The sequence below is a fragment of the Naumovozyma castellii genome, chromosome 2 (assembly GCF_000237345.1).
Source record: "Naumovozyma castellii chromosome 2, complete genome".
In the NCBI taxonomy this organism is placed as follows: Eukaryota; Fungi; Ascomycota; class Saccharomycetes; order Saccharomycetales; family Saccharomycetaceae; genus Naumovozyma; species Naumovozyma castellii.
In genome coordinates this window covers 427,446-445,787 of record NC_016492.1, presented here as the reverse complement: position 1 = coordinate 445,787, position 18,342 = coordinate 427,446, and the positions used below count along the sequence as shown (strand labels likewise).

Below are 18,342 nucleotides of genomic sequence, written 5' to 3'. Positions count from 1 at the left end.
AGATGGACAAATATAACTCACTTCTCGATGATGAAAAGTTTTCATCCCTGACCTTGCAAGTGACAAAGTTCCCTAGGGAATTGTCTAATTGGGAAGCATTATTAAACCATCTCATATTATTTTCCTCGCCATTGAATAAAGCACTAGATCCACAAATACAGAAACTAATAAGAAATACATATACTTCCATGCTGTTCTATTTCCCATATTTGGAAAATTACTACGTGGATTATGCCCTTTTCGAATATAAATTGGGGAATGTCTCCAAGATGCACAAGATATTCAAACATGCACTAAATGTTTTCAATCAAAGGTCGCTATTAATATGGGTCTCATATTTGAAACTTTGTAACGAGGTAATACCAGATTCAAAACAATTGTTTAAGAAATATGAGCTTGCGGAACGTTTCATTGGGTTACATTTCCTTAGTGGTGAATTTTGGGATTTGTATCTAGAACAATTGCAAGAAAGATGCGCAAATAATGGCAGGTACCTAATTGTTTTAAGGAAAATATTGGAAATCCCATTACATTCATTCAGCAAATTCTATGCAATTTGGCTACGACAGATTGATTCGATAAATGATTTATCACAACTATGTAGAATAGCTCCTCAAAATGACTTACTGAATAAATTGAAAATCGATGTCAAGTATAATGGTAGACGGGGTCCATACTTGGCAGAGGCAAAGACACTTATTAAAAAATCAACTAAGGAACTATATACCGTGGTTCAATGTCAAGTACTGGATATTTTTTCCTTATTCGAATCAAAACTTTATACACATTACTTTACCTCTCAAGGGACATTGATCTCATCAGATGAAATTTCGACGTGGGAGAAATATTTGGAGTACACAATAAATTTGAATGTAAAGCCATTAACTCACTTAAATTTCCAAAGGGCGTTAATACCCCTAGCAGCATATGATATAGTTTGGATAAAGTACGCCCAGTGGTTAATAGAGAAAAATGACGATCTTGTCACTGCCAAGAATGTACTTTTGAGAGCACTAAGTATGTCATTAAAGAAAACTTCCATTATGCGATTCCTCTATTCCATTCTCTCAAAAATGAACCAGTTTGATACACTCTCCCGACTACTAGAACAAGTGGAAACTTCTTATTTAAATGAGATAGAAAAATCGGATGACTTTGACATATTTTGGGATTTTATTCAATTTCAAATATTCATGAGTAAAACGCAAGGCCAAAGTCGATATTCAAATTCTCAAACTCTCTCTTTGCTGCCTCCAAAAGTGTTTGACAAGATCATAAAACGTTTGTCTTATGGAACAGAAAGATCCGGACAAGAAATGATATTAGAAGCTTTACTTCAACTTCAAACGAAAGAAAATACACAGTTAATCGAGGAACAGATATTCCAGTATCTTATTAATACCAATATAGAGTACTATACAAAAAATGCAAAATTCTGGTCCTTGTATTGTCATCTAATATTTTTTGATCCATCTAAGTCCTATCTGGAAAGAAGAGCACACATTGTAAATAACATATGGAAAAAAGCATCAAAATACAGTCTGGAAGACAATTCAAGTTTACACAAATTTTGTGAATCCTATTTGCCTGATGATCTGGATGCATTTGAAGATTTATTTGTTGTTTAACAACAATATTGTAACGTTATGTACTCTTTATAGATAAAAATTCTCTATCAGATTGCAAAACCATATCCATTTATTTTAGAACAGTTACTAAAGGCTTCTGATGCTCTCTAACATCTAAGTTCTTCTTTATACTTAAGATAAGACTTTTTCAATAGAGTTGAACGGGCAATCTCAATGTCAATGTTTATATCTCTTATCAAGGCCTCCTTTGTTGTATAATCTAACTCTTGCCTGATATGGCCCAAAATGTTAAATTTAACTTTAGCACCATAAAAATTATCAGTAAAATCATGAAGAATATGCAATTCTATAGTCTTAAAATCATTACCATAGAAGGGGTTTCTACCAATGGATAGAACCATGGGAAGAATATCCAAATCACCATTCTCCTCGGTTAGATGGCTCCCATAATTATAAGCTACTTTCTGCCCATCCTTTCGATTAACATGAGTAAGTTCCTTATCCACTTTTTCTAAATGGGCAAACCCAAAGTATACACCTAGGTCTAATAGATTCATTCTTGGTGGGACTTCCTCAATTTCAACATTAGCGGTTGGAATACCTAAATCAGTGGATCCACGACCAAACCCACATACGATATCACAATATTCTGTGATAATGGGGAATGGAGCCTTAGGTTCTTCTGGAATAGGTACATCAAATGGTCGGCCACCCATACTTGCTAGCTATCTTTATATAAGCTTTATAATGGTGTGTTTTGGTAGCTATACTTTGATGTTGCTGATGAGCCGAATTTTTCAGATAATCGCCTTAGATGTTTTAACGGGTCTCTTACTTGTTCAAGGTCAAGATTTAAACACTGACAAGAAGTTAGATAGCGTTACCAAGTCCACTTCCTGGTATTGAAAGAAACCGTTTCTCTAAGGTTTATTACAAAAACGTCACTAAGATTTTACAGGGAGCCTAGACGAACACCAACATAAACGTATTGGACAGCTTTGGTCAAATAACTATGAATAGATTTATTTTAGTTCCAACGAGGAACTTCTCTAGAACCAATTGTATATCCAAGTCAGCCTACTCATTGGTGGAACCTGTCCATCATCTTGTGAAGATTGACAAGAATAGACTATCCCCAAGATTTCCTGAATTAAACTACGATAAAAGGGATATAAGATCTCCGTCCTTTAAACCTTTACATGTATGTCAAGATCGAGTCCAAGAACATTATTTTAACTCTATACAACCTGATCTTTTACTTATGAATTATAATCATAATCCAGAGATTAAGAAAGGTTTGAAAATGCGAGAATGGGACGGTTCATCTCCATATCATATAAATAGACCTTTAAGAAAGCCAAAGGGATCAGAAGCACAATATCCTGATATTCACCCCATTAAATGGGATAATATACCTCAAATTGAAAGTGTTGTATTGAATTGTTACGTGAAGGAAGCAAGAGATAACCAACTATTGGCTATTAGTGCAGCTTTACAAATCCAACAAATTACAGGTTGCAAACCACAGGTAATCTATTCGAGATCAGATGTACCAACATGGAAGATAAGAAAGGGACATCAAATGGGTGCCAAACTTGAATTAAAGGGATACCCAATGTCACAATTCTTAACGACTTTGAGTGAAATAGTTTTACCAAGAATTAGAGAATATAGGGGAATCAGTGGCAAGTCAGGAAACAGATTTGGTGGTCTATCCTTTGGTCTGAATGAGGAAGATGTTAAATTTTTTCCCGAAATTGATGCAAACCAGGATTTATGGCCCAAGACATTTGGTATGCACATTAATATTAATACAACCGCACAAACAAACGAACAAGCGAGGATGCTTGTAAGTGCATTTCAGCTTCCTGTTCAAAAGTCACAAAAGGCTAGTATAGAAAATTAATATTTTGAAGAACCACTCCTCCTGTCTATAGTTTGTTACCATATATAAATTCTGTACTGTATCGTTTAATACAAATCGGTAAATCCATCTATTAAACAAAAGGTTCCGTTCATTTTTATAGATTTATTTTATTTGTATATAGTATTTATTAATCCACGTGATATATACATCAACGTAATATGACTTATCTGAGATCCATTCTAAACGCGTGCCAGCTTGAAAGCCTTGCTTTCCTTAGCAATCATTGCTACTCTATCACCTAATGATAAGGCTAGGCCTTGTCCCTTTGAACGAATACGAACTGTACCAACAATTGATTTCGTCTCCACATCTCTCTCTACACAAACATTAGCCAATGCCTCTTCACCAAACGAGGATTTGGCATATAAGTTACAACTTAAAAATCTTGAGTTGTCATTTAATGATTCTAGGTTCGTTAAAACATTCATATTCGTACCTTTAACTAATTCATCCAAATAGTTTGGCAAAGAAGGTAGATCACATTTAACAGATATTTTGTTTTCCCATTCGAATCTGTTCCACATAGAACGGAAATTATCGGCATCAGTCTTAGATGGTTTGATGTAGTCCATAATATCTATGTGAACATCATTCAAAATGACATAACGTGCATCTTGACCATGACCACCATCGTAAATAATGTTACCGAAGACGACACCAGTATCTGCTGATGAGACCTTTACCGTAACAGTAACTCTATGGAACCCATGTGGTACAACGTTAACTCTTGGCGGGTTTTCAATGATCTTTAGATCACCGATTGTAGCAAATTGAATATGTAAGTTTTTCAATGTTTCCTTTGTTTGATTAACAAGTAAAACATCCAGAACAACGTCAAATTGGTTATTTGTGATATAAACTTCCGCATATACAGGATCTGAAAACCCTGTTAATGGAACAATTTTTTTTAACATTGACGTTACTGAGTGGGTATTAGATCTGGCCGCGTTCCCCTTTATAGCAAGTTCCAAGTCTTCTTGAATGCTGTCTTTTTGAACTATATTCGAATCTTCACCGACAAGCTGTCTAAAGATAATTGGCTTTTCAATAAGTTCAGCATTTTCTCCTAATGATTTAGTGGATATTTTCTTGTTTATACGTTTGGAAGCGGCAATTTGGGATTTGAAAGATTCCTTGGTTGCTTGCAAGAAAGCTAGTTCCAGTAGCTCACGCTCAGAAGATTTTTCATTTGGATTGGTTTCATCCATCAAAATAGCAATGGCGGACAGTAATCTTTCTGTTGAATCCTCGTCAATAGGTTTCTTAACTAATGAACTTTGACCAACCCTAATTATACTCACCAAAATCAAAAGACCTTCTGCTTTCAAAGCATTTATGATACCTGCATTTTTGGATAATTTTTCAAATCTTAACACTAACTTTATAATAGTGCTTGCGAGGATGGAAGCAGTATAGAAATCACCACTTAATACGAAACGACGAATAGGTGGTCTCTTATCTTCTTCTTCATCTTCTGACACTTCCTTTTGCTCGTTAGCACCAAATGCACTTTCTGTAGCGTATGTACCATCTGGCAAAATAATTGGGCCACCTTGTTTTTGAGTCAATTCTTTTTCTTCATCTTCTTCACCTTCCTTATTCTTGTTTAATTTACTCTTTTCAGACTGCAAGATAGGGACTTCTCCAACACTGGTACGAATATGTTTCCAACAATCCTGGATCTCATGTTCCGTCTCAGCATATTCACCTAAAATCCACAGAGCACCACGGTATGCCTTAGCTGACTTCAAATCATCAAGTTTGAGAAGTAAGTTATTCAATAGAGACTCTCTTAATTGAGGATATTTTTCCATGACTTCCTTAATGAAGACAATGACACCACTGGCAGCAACCGAATTCAAATCACTGATAAAATCCAGTAGTAAAGAAACAACGTTGCCAGCCATTTCACCAAACTTGATTGCGACAGTACGAATTGTCTTTATCAATAGTGTTCTGTATTCCATTGATTTATCATTGTCTTTATTGTTGACAGTGGTTTGAACTTCCTTCTTCAGTAATTGTAAAACATCTTCAACATTTCTTGAAGTAACAAGACTCATGGAAATATCAAGAGCCTTGGAACGTACGTCTAAATCTTCAGCATTCAGGACACGTAAAATATCAACAGTTAACTCTTCTAAAGATCCTGGGTTACTTGCATTGATATCTTGGATTCTGTCTAGAACGATCAATTTCACATTATTATCAGATACTCTGACAGCCAAATCCACCAACTTTGTTACCGTTGCAACAAGAATGGATTGATTGGAAGTTAAGACTGTCAAAGCTAAGGCAGTCTCAAAAATAACTTCATCGCTAGTAGCGCTTGACAATAATTCCAACAAGAGCTCGATGTACTGACTCTTCAAAGATGGTGTGTGGGTAGCATCTGTTCTAATAAATTCAACAAAGGATGCTTGCAATAAAGGATCTAAACCCTCAATATTGGTAATGTTTGCTTCTAAGTAGGTCAATGCTCCTTCACGATCTAATTCAGAGAGAGCAAGGAATGCATTTCTTTTACAGATCGGGTCTGTTTCAGCTGCCAAAAAGGTGCTAATGATTTCCTTTGCATCAGGCAATAAGTGAGAGCTGACCTTATAAATAGAAAATACAGCGAGAATAGCATACTTACGCACGTAGGCATGACGATAGTCCAAACATGCAAGAACAGATGGAACCATTTGTTCTAACAGTTCAGATTCTCTTAGTTTGGTTAAAAATCTTAAAGTATTACCTCTAATATACTCATTTGGATGTTGCAAATCATGTTGAATAGCATTACAAACCAGAATCATTTCATGTCTTAACTTGCCATCTTCATCTAGTTTTGGAACAATTTCCCAATAAAAATAAATTAATTTCTTCAATTGCTTGTTCTTTGATGGCATGACAAATCTAATAATATGCATCAATAGCTCTGGCAAGGGATTCCCTTCCAACATGGTAGCCAAAATAGCCTTCATGGTGACAATCTTCTCTTCATCAGATCCCTTTTCAAGCGATTTCTGAAAATCCGTTGCTGAATATGTTTGCCCATTAGAAGAAGGGTCAAAGACCAGAGTGTAAGCTGGTTGCTTAGTATCAACTGACATCTTTTTCAATTGGCCTTTATCGGTATTGGAAGAACTTCCCAAGTTATTTGTTCTCTTCCCTTTTAGATAGCTTGTCGTACTGGATTTGTATAAATTCCAAACACGTCGAAACAAAAAAATATCAATTCATACGTCAAAACAGCCTGGGTAACCTTTCTTCAAAAACGACACAAGTAATTACATTATCATATTAACACAATAGTAAAATAACGTCTATCAAAGGTCGAATATATAAACTATAATATAGACTCAATCAGAATCAGGATTTGCAACATGTAAGCTGGTGCCAAATGAGAAATTTAGATTGGTTAAGTCCGATTTCTCACTATTGATGGAGCTAGATCTTTGTGGGTCCATCATATCGTTTTCTTTGTAGTCAGATATAGATATTCCAGTCGGTAGTTCCCGATTGGATAAGTAATCAATATCAACAGTACCGCTTCTTAACCTATTTTGCTTCTTGGTATAGTAACTTACCACGGTATTGCTCCTTGAAATGTTTTTTGCATTAGCGTCCGTCTTCTTCTCTCGTAATGGTGCCATTACATCATCGCTATCATAAGCTTCATCTCCTGGGATATCATTTAAGTAATCTTCTGAAGCGTCGTCCATTTCGCTGTCCCCTCTTCTGATACGACTACTTTCTCTATTTAACAATTTATGGAATTCTTTAGTATGATCCACATTTATCTTATCTTTTTGGTTCTCACCTTCTTCTTCGTTAGTCGTTTCCAAAGTCAATAATTTCTGCTTCACCCTTCCGTGTTTGATACCAATTTGTTTTGAACTTGTTCTTATCCTAACTTTAATATTCTTCGGTTGAATCAAATTGTTTTTCTGCTTTAAGGAGGACGGTAAGTTAGGAGGAGCTTGTAGGAAGTTTGACGTCTTGTAATATTTTAGTCTTAATTCTTCAACATAACTGGAGACTAATCTAACATTTCTTTCCGATTTCGGCGACAATACTGAAGTAGCTGCAGAGGTTGATTTGGAGCTCTTCTTACTTGGTGTACTATAGACGGCTGTAGTGTCAGCATTAGAAATAGGACTATTCATTCCCAATTTGGTTGGTGGGGATCCATACATATCGGCTTGGATTGATCCATCTTTGACCTTTGGTGGGTTGTGTAAACTCTTGGTAATACTAGTTGTACTGGCTGTGATACTACTTTGAGTATCATTTGGCAATTGAAGCGTATTTTCTAATATATTCACTCTAGAATTAGATATAATCCTTTCACTATAAGAACTTGTAGGTGATGGAACTGTATCAAGGGCTTTGTCACTTTCAAAATCAAGAGTTGTACTATCATCTTCATTTACAAAAAAGGTAGGTTTTTCTTCGTTTGCAATTCTAAATCTTCTAGGTGGTTCTTCAGGAACCATAATTTCTGCCTGGCTGTTAGTATGCTCATCTGAAGAAGAATCAAAATGTGAGTAATTAATATTTGGACTTCTCATAGTACTGGAATCCCTATTACTTGAAGCGATTGAGCTGGTTGCAGCGTTAGTGACTCTTAAGACTTGATCTCCCGTCCTCTGTGAGGTATTGTCTTCAAACAAGCTCATGTGGGAGTCGTTATCATCCACCTCGTTGTAACGTTGATGTGGAGATTCACTTTCTGTAGGCTCATGCTCAACATGCTGTACACTTCTAACTGAGTTTGAGCTCAAAGAGTTCGTAAAGGAAAAGGAATCTTTATCCTTATATGCACCTTTATTCATGTCAGAGGATACCGCATCAGCATAATGATCATTTTGATCCAAAGATGAACCATCCTTGGCACCTGCATTAGCGATATGGAGAGAAACTTCAGGCTTAATTTCCCCACTTGATGAATCTATAAATGAATTTAATTCAAGCCCACTCTCTGGATCAATATCTGTTAATTTATATGATGGTGTGGATTGAATTTCGACAACTCCTGGGGTTGTTGAAAGCTCTTTATGCTCAATTATATAATGATCAATATCATCAACTAATTTCTCAGCTTCTGATCTTTGTCTTCGATGTTGATATGGGTTTGTTACCGTTTCTGGGTTGACATTCTCCATTGGTTTACATAGAACATTTTCTGATGATTCAGGACGATCATGAATGGAAGAAGGTACATCACCAGATGGTGATTTATCTCTAATATTTTGCTTAATCAGATCAACGTTTAGTGGTGGTGGGGGAGGTCGCCTAGACATTGTCGAGTGGCTCACCGTAGATGTGTTGGCGTTACCACTGGTAAATGGATTAAAAGGATTGCTTGGAATATTATCCGGTATACTGGCGACAGTCGGTACTTTATTTAGGTTAAGTTGACCATTTGATGGTGTAAGAAGACCTGTTTGAATTTTCGTATTATGATGGTGTGTTTCTTCCTGTTCTATAAATGGGTTATTATTCTGTAATGGCTTCACATCTAACGGTCCCTTTGATAGACTCTTCGTATTTTTTATTGTACTGCTAGTTCTTTTTGACGATATAGTCTTATTTGTTGTATTTTTAGAGCTATTTGGTTTAGATGTATGTGGTGACGAATGATGAGTTGATGTCTTCGATGGCGACGGACTAGTAGTGGTTGATTTGCCATCGTTTCCGAAGAAGAAAAATGACTTTCTTTTAGATTTATTTCCTGAATTACTACTAAACATTCTAGAAGAATAATAATTGCCCTGCTATTTGCTTATGGAGAAGTATTATTACCCTTGTATTTGCTGATGAACCAGCGTTGACAGTGTAGCGTAGAAGAGTTAAAACTGGTAAATGAAATTCCTGAAATCGCGATGCCGCGACAAGTCTTATTTCACATTACTGAAAGCTTGATCAGGTAGCCTGAGAATACATTGTAGATGCTTTCGAGATAAACTATATAGCGACTAAAGTATATAAATGCCACAATTCAGAGTTAAGGTGGGTATCACGGTATTATCCTTCCATTATTCTTGAAATGAGGTCCAATGCCTTTAATATGTACTCGCCAACTCCACCAATACTTACCACACGAACTGTACTCTGATGTGGATGTTGGCTAAACTTAGTATATTTAGACACGTCTAAAGAGGCAAACCATTGAGTGGATTCATGTAGATTGCTCAAGTTCAACACCACGATATTACAATTCGTTTGAGCCCTCAGATCATTCAATTGTTGATATACTTGATCCGCATAATTCTGACGAGGACATTTGACATACAGTTTTAAAATCTGATACGGTGATTTTTCTCTTACAAAATCTTTTGCTGCCTTGATTGTTGCGATACAGTGTTCTTTGATTTCCTCTTGAGTCATGAAACCGGGCCTATTTTCTGGTCCTGAGGTAGTACCTCTTGCCCCTGAAGATAACTCCCCAAATCTTGAGGTGGCATTCTTCCCAATATATTGGTTACTTCCCTTTTGTTGCGTGACTAGGCCCACTTTGTCTATGTTTTCTTTAACAGACGGTTTAGACACTTTAGACGGATCATTATATTGTTCCATTTCGTCGTTATATTTCAGAATGTTTGCCTTCGAGCTTTCAAGTACTGTTTTATTACACTCACGCAAAGATTCCATATCAAATAGCCCAACAGCGTTCACAATAAACGGTAATTCATAAAGAGACATATTCAAATGCTTCTCGAAACCAAGTAGTGACCTAGTAAATCTGGACTCAATTTGTTTACCACATTTCCCAAACTTTATATTCAGAAAATGTTTCGTGATACCATTAACAAAATACGTCAAAGAACAATTGCTGGGGAATTCGATGAATATCTCTTTAAAGTACGATAATGTGCTGAAATCCGATTCGGTAAATTTAAAGGCTGCGGTATTTAACTTGTCAATTTTAGGGAACAGTTTTCGATTCCACCTCAGTATGCTACTTCGAGAAAGATATATGCTCCCTCCCAATGGAATATCTTCCGGTATATTAAAATATTCCTTGTTGAATGGCACTAAAAGTTGTTTATTCCTAAATGCAAATATTACTGATAATACTAAGCAACAGTCTAATATATTGAAATTCTTCAGAAAGATAAAAGAAGAATAAACGTCATGTTGAGTTGTTTCAATGAATTGGAGCTTTTCTGACGAGATGTAAACATGCAACGCTTTTATGCAGAAACGCACATCATCGATCGTTATAGTGTTCGGTAGTTCGATAAAGAGACAGCTATTCTTTAATTCAATATCACAATATTCTGGAAAACTCTTCCTTATCTTATCCAAATTTTTCCAAATATCCTGTGTTTCGGAAGCATCATGGTACTTTATTCGTTGGGAACCTGGTTCGTATGGTGCTCCATATGCTTTCAATCTTCTCTTCACAGGCATTACTGTTATTCAAATTGGTTCAGAGAGTTGACAAAAAGGGAGAATTCTTATAATTGGTTATCTAAGAAAGTTTGCACCCGTCCTTTGACGTTATAACAATAAATTTCAATTTCTGACAAGGCGAAAGCTGTATGACAAAAGCCCAAATATGATAAATATCAAAATCGACTAGCGATACAGACAGGCATTGTAATATTAAGTTCAATTTAAAATAATGTTATTTTGCAATGTACAATACAAATATGTGATTATATGTAGATAAAAAAGTTATTCCTGTTTGTTTTAATGGTTGTTATTTATTTCCCTCACTTCTCTAATGATAAACTAATTCATTATTTGGTTCCCCATTCTTTTAGTAATAATTATTTATTTGAATCCAAATAAAGAATTTAAAGAGCCTCAACTTCTTTAACAACTTCGTTGAATGATTCCTTGTATTCTTCTTCCTTAGCCTTCCCTTCCTTCTTCTTATTACTACCTGGGACAATAAATACCACAGATGTTGGTCTTTTAGTGGCACCAGCAGATCCAAGATCTTGCTTAGATGGAACAAAAATATATGGAACGGAATGATCTTCACAAAGAACAGGTAAATGAGAAATAACATCAGCTGGAGAAATGTCACCAGCAATGACAACTAAACCTTTATCACCCTTTCTCAAAGCCTTAACAACTTCCTTAACACCCCTCTTGACGTTCTTAGCTTTGGAAGCCTTCTTGACTGTCTTCAAGACCTTTTTATTCAATTTCTTAGAAGCCAATGGTTTAGCGAATGGCAACACTGCTGGCATTCTTGCTTCATAATTGTCAACTGACTTGGATTCTTTACCTTCTTTGGCCATTGTATGATTCTAGGTATATTTATGTTGGTCGTTCTCAGAGTATCAATGGACTAATATCAATAGCCATTCAATGAATTATCTTCATAATATTATGCTAATAGCTTATTGTACGGAGAAACTCATCGAGGAAAAATTTCAAGAAAAATTTTCGACTTCCTTTCAAACTTCAATCGTTCCGCACGACACTAAAAACTAAAATTACTGACACTTCTATTAATGGGGATATAGTTGGTTAAAATAAGTGTAAACATTGTTGTGTCCTCTTGAGGTAATTCCAATAAAATAGTTTGAACGCTTTTAAACCTTTTTGCCACATAAGAAAGCAAATAGATGAAAAAATTTGCTAGCTGGTTTTTAAATTGGAAGTAACCTTCATTCAAAAACAGCTAAATTTCTTAGACATGGAAAACGCTGAAGTAGATCTAGTTTATTAATTTTAAGAAGAAAACATGTTTTTTCATTAATCTAAAGATGTGATTTTGGAGAAATTTTCGAAATCTCTCGGTAGCCAAGTTGGTTTAAGGCGCAAGACTGTAATTTAAAACACGAAATCTTGAGATCGGGCGTTCGACTCGCCCCCGGGAGATATTTTTTATTCCCTATTCTTTTATACCTTGGCAGAGAGTATTATGGCTAGTAATTAAAGCGATAAATCAATATTTTATCAACTATGATTTAGTATTTTATGAAAAATTAGTTTTCTTCTATATAAAATTTTGAAAAGGTCAAATTCGGGAAATGTTTTCCTAGGAAGTGCAGCACCATATGATCGATAAAATTATGAGAGATAAGGTCCTACTCTAATTCAATAAGAAGGTGCTGAGGATATATCAAAGTTAGTACGGATCATTTTTGACTCGTTTGATCCAGTCCCTCAAATGACGTAATTTTAGAATTTCAAAACTGATAGGAAAAAAAAAGATAAGATAAGAATCTAATCTAAGTCAGAAAACTAAACTAGTGATAGCAATTTGTATATAAGATAACTACCAAATTGGACGAAATGATGAGGAGAAGATGAGAGAAGTTCAATTGCAGATCTTATACGCTGAAGATAAAATGACTCAATCGATGACAGATTCCTGGCAAATAACGGTCAGTAAAAAAAGAAAACAAGTCTTAAATAATATACCAACGGAATGGATACTTGATTCAAAAACTATTGCAAGATTGAAGAGTGATAAGACTGGACTATCTCATAATATTGACCAACTATGTTCGCTTAAAGAAAACGCAATAACTCATTCCACGCTATTGGAATTGCAGGAAGGTATTAGAAATAACTCTCTTTCCTGTTTCGAGGTTACTAGTGCATTTTGCCATAGAGCTGCACTCATTCACCAAGTGGTGAATTGTCTCTCCGAAATTATGTTTACGGAAGCTCTGGAACATTCCAAGATTTTAGATCAGAACAAGTATGAATATTCAACTCTTCCACCGCTATATGGGATTCCTATTTCTTTAAAAGATCAGTGTAATGTGGAAGGTGTTGATACCACATTAGGATACCTCTCAAGAGCGTTTAAGCCAAAAAAGAAGGAAGATGAATCATTGATAGTTTCTTTTTTGAGAGATCTTGGTGCGATAATCTATGTGAAAACTACAGTACCACCCTCTATGATGGCTACAGAAACAACTTCAAACACTTTTGGTTACACATATAACAGTTTCAACCAACATTTTTCAGCTGGCGGATCGTCTGGTGGCGAAGGATCTTTGATTGGTTGCTATGGCTCAGTACTAGGTTTAGGAACTGATATTGGTGGGTCCATTCGAATTCCAGCTTCTTATCATGGTATCTTTGGCTTTAAGCCAAGTACAGGAAAAGTTCCATATTTAAAAGTTGATAATTCATGGGAAGGAAGAGAAATAATTACCAGCGTTATTGGTCCGCTAGCTAGGAACATTGATGATTTAAGATATTTTATGTCTTTAATAGTAAACAATTGTAAACCGTGGATTCATGATGTCAAGTGCATGCCATATCAGTTTTCCTCATTTGAAGATTCTAAATTGCCTGATGGATTGAAAGTTGGGATTTGGTATGGTGACGGTGTAGTCAATCTTCCAAGTGGTGACATGAGGGCGTTATCCAAATGTAAAGAGATAATTCAAAACAATCAAAAGTTTAACGCTAGTATTGTAAGATGGGAACCTCCAACTGATCTTTGTGAAGAAATCTTTAATTTGGCCATGGAAGCTGATCTTGCAGATGGGGGAACTGAAATTAATAACGAATTCAAGATGACAGGTGAACCGTTACTGGATATTTTAAGACCTGTTGTACCAAATGATTCCCCTAAACCATATACCGTAAACGAATGGTGGAATTTATGCAAACGGGTTTCAGATGCCAAACAAAAATTTAGAGACTTCCATAATAATTTGCCGGTCGAAGTTCGACCAGATGTCGTTATCTGTCCAAGCACACTAATGCCATACAGACCTGGTGATATGCTCGAGACAACTTTGCGATATATATTGTTTGCTAATCTTTTGAATTTACCATCGCTATCTTTTCCTGCTGATGCTATGATTGTGGATGACAACCATTCAATGCCAGATATTATAAATGGACCCGAAGATGCAATGGTTCAGAAAATGTGGAATGATTTGGTACTAAGCGGGGATATTGAAGGATTCCCATCGGGGTTACAAATAATTAGTCCGCTTTCTGATAATGATGACTTAGTTTTGAGGTTTGGTTCATGGCTAACCAAGCTTTTACAGGAAAGCTAGCTGAACTGTATAGAGGGTAAACATACATGAAATTGATAAATAATGCATTTATTCTATTTTGTATTTTTTTTTTGAATACAAATTTAATCTATTAATAAAAGATCATGTCGTACTTTTCCTTTCCAATATCATACATATCTTTAACGTATTTTTGGAATCGATTATTTTTTAAAGGATTATTGTCCATAACATAATCATATAATTGTTTAATATTCTCACGATCTTCCTCATCACCGATCAACGTTACTGCGGTACCCAAATTGCCAGCACGACCAGTTCTCCCTATCCTATGAACATAATCAGCAAAATCTTTTGGAAAATGGAAGTTTATAACCAAAGCAACATTCGGAATATCTAAACCTCTTGCAGCAACATTGGTAGCAATAAGAATTTGAATCTTCCCTGATCTTAATAATTGAATGGAATGCTCTCTCTGTTCCTGAGATTTAGAACCATGTAATATTGTAACCTTATACTTTGTACTAGCGAACTTATTTGCCAACCAGTCAGCGGTTGCCTTATAATTTATGAAGATAATTACACGTGGGTTATCCATAGTATTTTTCTCCCTCAGTATTGATTCGATGGCTTTAAATTTTTGATCATCAGTCGGACAGTATTGCACAACTTGCTGGATTTGAGGCATTGCATCTGCCCCTTCCGCCTTAATCGATGCATATATAGGATTTCTTAAATATCCACTTGCAATCTTCTCAAGAGGACTTGACAAGGTAGCAGTAAACATCAGTGTTCTGTAAAGTGATGATACATTGCTGTTATTCACTTCTAAATTATTAAGAATTGTCTTTAGTTGATCTTCAAATCCTAAATCTATCATTTTATCAGCTTCATCCAGTACCAAATAACTTAAGTTTGAAATAACCAATAAATGATTCTCTAGACATTCAATCAATTTACCTGGTGTAGCTATAAGGATATCACAACCTTCGTTCAAATTACTTGAGATTTCTTCTAATGAATGACCCCCAACAATAGACTCAATTTTAATTGGGTATTCTTCACGTATTAGATTTACTACCTTTTCTGCCTCCAGTTGAATTTGTTGAGCTAATTCTCTTGTTGGCACTAGTACCAAACCTATAGGTCCATTCATTTTCTTCAATGCTATTGGAGGCACCCCATTAGTTAGGAGTTGGGTCAGCATGGGTAGCACAAAGGCCAATGTTTTACCTGAACCAGTGGATGCTACTCCCACAAAGTCTCTGTTTCCTTTTACAATATTTGGGATTGTGATTCTTTGCACAGGTGTTGGGAAGTCAAATTTCAAGTCCCGCTGTAGAATATTTGTTAATTTCTTGGGGATAAGGTCAAGCTCTTCCCAATTTCTCAAAGGATTTAAAACTGATTTGGAATTACCGTTAGTTATATGAATATGAAAATCTTCCCTTAGGATCCTCCAATCTCTGTCTGTCATTTCAGATAATGATTTTTCAGTCCAATGCTTCCCCATATACTGGAGTTCTATGTCATCTTTACTCCTAGCAGCCGATGTTAGTTGCTTTAACTTAGATGAAGTTACGATCGGAGTGTAGTTTGCAAAAGTATCTTCCTGTTCATCTTCTGGAGCATGATCGAATGGCAGTGTTTTATTGGCATTCCTATGCTGTTTGTTCAAATCAGCTTTATATTCATTCGGTTGCCTAGTATTCTTGAGTATTGGCTTAACTTGCACAGAACTTGGTTCTTTACTGTCCTTGGTGTCTTTCAGATCCTTTAGTAGTCGTTCTCTTTGCGTCTTGGTGAGGTATTTAGGCGACTCTAAATTTGTTTCCTGCTTATTCCCAGCATTCTTTTGCTTTCTGATCCCAGCTAGCAAACTATCAATAGGGAGAGGTCTGCTCATTAGCGTTTAATGGATGGTTATGCTGGATTATTGACTGCCTTTAGTAGTTAAACTGAAATAGTTCAAACACTTATTCGGCGTTAGTTTTCATTGTCCGCGTTTCTGACAGTTTCTATGATTCACCCATCATCGCCCTTTTTACATTTGCACTTTACCTTTTTGTCATATAAAAGAGGTGAACACCACCATGGATCTTTTCTCCAAGTTACAAGAAACACACAAAGACATCCAAGAGAAATATGTCTGAATGTTCCGTCAACAACAATCCTCTAGCCAGGATCAGCAAGCTCACTCAGAACAGGGGCGCAAATGCAAACCTAACTAACTTACCGGGGTCAGTTTCACAACAACGATCAAGACAACAACAGGAAAGAGACGCTTCTATCGTGTCATTCAAGACCTTCCAGAAACCAGTATCTGAGTTGAATAAAGCACAACTGAATGATTTCATTAACGGGTCTATTCAACAACCAAAGAACACCGCTTTCTCACCCCAATATGCTCCAATTAATTTACCCTCAACTGAATCTATACAACAACCTATCAACAACGCCCCTCAAATACAGCAATCAAATTGGTCAAGAGAATTTCAATATCATAGTGCTGCTGCTCCTGAAAATGCTTCTATGAGTCACGGGTCTGTAACCCCGCAACAAGTGTCACTCAATAGTGATGGATCAATGTATGGTAAAGATAGGTTCAAGACTTCATACCAACCACAATTTACACAACAAAACAACGGGTTTTTACAGTATCAGCGACAGCAAGTACAGCAAACCCCAGTGAATCAAACGGTTAATACGAATTGGGATCAAGAATTCAAGAATCTAGAGAGTGAATTGTCTGAAAATTTGAATATTAAAGAAGAAAATCCAGATATTATAGTTGAAGATCAAGAAGGTGCCAATTCAATGGATAATACAGATGCTAATTTTGAATACCAATCCGAGTTTCAAAAAGTTTGGGATTCTTTAAAGGATGATGAGGAAGATCTCCTATCAACTATTGAAAAAATCGACTCACGTGAGTTATTGCTATTTAATTATAAATTTGATTCTGATTCTAGGGAGAATCCCTTTTTAAACAAGCCAAATGCCTACAAAATCGGATGTTTGTTAATGGAAAATGGGGCCAAGTTAAGTGATGCGGCTTTAGCGTTCGAAGCTGCTTTGAAGGAGAATTCTCGACATGTTGATGCATGGTTAAGATTAGGTATAGTTCAAATCCAGAATGAAAAGGAATTAAATGGTATTGCAGCCTTGGAATACTGTCTTGATATAGATCCAGTAAATTTAGACGCGTTGGAGAATTTAGCCATTAGTTACATCAATGAAGGCTATGATACAAATGCTTTGAAAATATTGAATAGATGGGTTAAGAATAAATATCCAAATTTTGAACATTACGAAGCAACAACGGAAGAGTCTAAAAGAATTGAAAGTGATTTAGAAGATGATTTAAGTCATAATTTTAATGCAGTTATGATAAAGAAATTTAATCGTCTAGCTGAATCATTACCTGAACATGATGCCAAGTTAGAATTAATTCGTGGATTACTATATTATGCTGAAGATGATTTTGACAAGACTATAGAATGTTTCAAGGAATCGTTGAAAATCAATCCTAATGATGAGGTAATGTGGAATAGACTAGGTGCATCTCTAGCCAATTCAAACAAACCAGAAGATGCCATTCAAGCTTATCATAGAGCCCTTAACTTAAAGCCATCCTTTGTAAGAGCACGTTATAATTTAGCTGTGGCATCAATGAATATTGGTTGCTACAAGGAAGCCGGAGAACATTTATTAACTGTTTTAAGGATGCATCAAGTTGAAGGTGTAAATAATGTGGAAACAGACAATAATGTCCTGGAAATTTTGAAAAGAGTTCTCATGGGGATGGACAGAGAAGATTTATTGGAGAAAGTATACCCTGGGATGGATCTTAAGGATTTCACCCACGAATTTGCATTTTAAA

At 35.8% G+C, this 18,342-nt stretch overlaps 10 protein-coding genes and 1 non-coding gene across 11 annotated transcripts; 5 read left to right on the top strand and 6 right to left on the bottom strand.

Moving 5' to 3' along the window:
• Positions 1 to 2: 2 nt before the first annotated feature.
• On the top strand, positions 3 to 1,628 carry PRP42 (mRNA splicing protein PRP42; the record flags this gene model as incomplete). The annotated part of the gene is made up of 1 exon (XM_003674675.1): positions 3 to 1,628. One exon carries the CDS (start codon positions 3 to 5, stop codon positions 1,626 to 1,628), a length of 1,626 nt encoding a protein of 541 aa, XP_003674723.1.
• A 107-nt stretch (positions 1,629 to 1,735) lies between these two features.
• FMN1 (riboflavin kinase) lies at positions 1,736 to 2,305 on the bottom strand (the record flags this gene model as incomplete). The annotated part of the gene is made up of 1 exon (XM_003674674.1): positions 1,736 to 2,305. The coding sequence occupies one exon, from the start codon at positions 2,303 to 2,305 to the stop codon at positions 1,736 to 1,738; it is 570 nt and encodes a 189-aa protein (XP_003674722.1).
• A 296-nt stretch (positions 2,306 to 2,601) lies between these two features.
• MRPL7 (mitochondrial 54S ribosomal protein uL5m) lies at positions 2,602 to 3,495 on the top strand (the record flags this gene model as incomplete). Its single annotated transcript, XM_003674673.1, has 1 exon — positions 2,602 to 3,495. One exon carries the CDS (start codon positions 2,602 to 2,604, stop codon positions 3,493 to 3,495), a length of 894 nt encoding a protein of 297 aa, XP_003674721.1.
• A 200-nt stretch (positions 3,496 to 3,695) lies between these two features.
• On the bottom strand, positions 3,696 to 6,614 carry SEC26 (coatomer subunit beta; the record flags this gene model as incomplete). Its single annotated transcript, XM_003674672.1, has 1 exon — positions 3,696 to 6,614. The coding sequence occupies one exon, from the start codon at positions 6,612 to 6,614 to the stop codon at positions 3,696 to 3,698; it is 2,919 nt and encodes a 972-aa protein (XP_003674720.1).
• Positions 6,615 to 6,863: 249 nt separating this feature from the next.
• NCAS0B02610 (uncharacterized protein) lies at positions 6,864 to 9,257 on the bottom strand (the record flags this gene model as incomplete). Its single annotated transcript, XM_003674671.1, has 1 exon — positions 6,864 to 9,257. One exon carries the CDS (start codon positions 9,255 to 9,257, stop codon positions 6,864 to 6,866), a length of 2,394 nt encoding a protein of 797 aa, XP_003674719.1.
• Positions 9,258 to 9,531: 274 nt separating this feature from the next.
• SNU56 (Snu56p) lies at positions 9,532 to 10,920 on the bottom strand (the record flags this gene model as incomplete). Its single annotated transcript, XM_003674670.1, has 1 exon — positions 9,532 to 10,920. One exon carries the CDS (start codon positions 10,918 to 10,920, stop codon positions 9,532 to 9,534), a length of 1,389 nt encoding a protein of 462 aa, XP_003674718.1.
• Positions 10,921 to 11,309: 389 nt separating this feature from the next.
• NHP2 (snoRNA-binding protein NHP2) lies at positions 11,310 to 11,762 on the bottom strand (the record flags this gene model as incomplete). Its single annotated transcript, XM_003674669.1, has 1 exon — positions 11,310 to 11,762. One exon carries the CDS (start codon positions 11,760 to 11,762, stop codon positions 11,310 to 11,312), a length of 453 nt encoding a protein of 150 aa, XP_003674717.1.
• Positions 11,763 to 12,260: 498 nt separating this feature from the next.
• Positions 12,261 to 12,348, top strand: NCAS0Btrna6Y. Its single transcript is given in 2 exon segments — positions 12,261 to 12,300; positions 12,312 to 12,348. It is a non-coding gene; the product is annotated as a tRNA-Tyr (tRNA).
• Positions 12,349 to 12,779: 431 nt separating this feature from the next.
• AMD2 (putative amidase) lies at positions 12,780 to 14,501 on the top strand (the record flags this gene model as incomplete). Its single annotated transcript, XM_003674668.1, has 1 exon — positions 12,780 to 14,501. The coding sequence occupies one exon, from the start codon at positions 12,780 to 12,782 to the stop codon at positions 14,499 to 14,501; it is 1,722 nt and encodes a 573-aa protein (XP_003674716.1).
• A 91-nt stretch (positions 14,502 to 14,592) lies between these two features.
• On the bottom strand, positions 14,593 to 16,365 carry PRP28 (mRNA splicing protein PRP28; the record flags this gene model as incomplete). The annotated part of the gene is made up of 1 exon (XM_003674667.1): positions 14,593 to 16,365. The coding sequence occupies one exon, from the start codon at positions 16,363 to 16,365 to the stop codon at positions 14,593 to 14,595; it is 1,773 nt and encodes a 590-aa protein (XP_003674715.1).
• Positions 16,366 to 16,604: 239 nt separating this feature from the next.
• On the top strand, positions 16,605 to 18,341 carry PEX5 (Pex5p; the record flags this gene model as incomplete). The annotated part of the gene is made up of 1 exon (XM_003674666.1): positions 16,605 to 18,341. The coding sequence occupies one exon, from the start codon at positions 16,605 to 16,607 to the stop codon at positions 18,339 to 18,341; it is 1,737 nt and encodes a 578-aa protein (XP_003674714.1).
• Position 18,342: the final 1 nt, after the last annotated feature.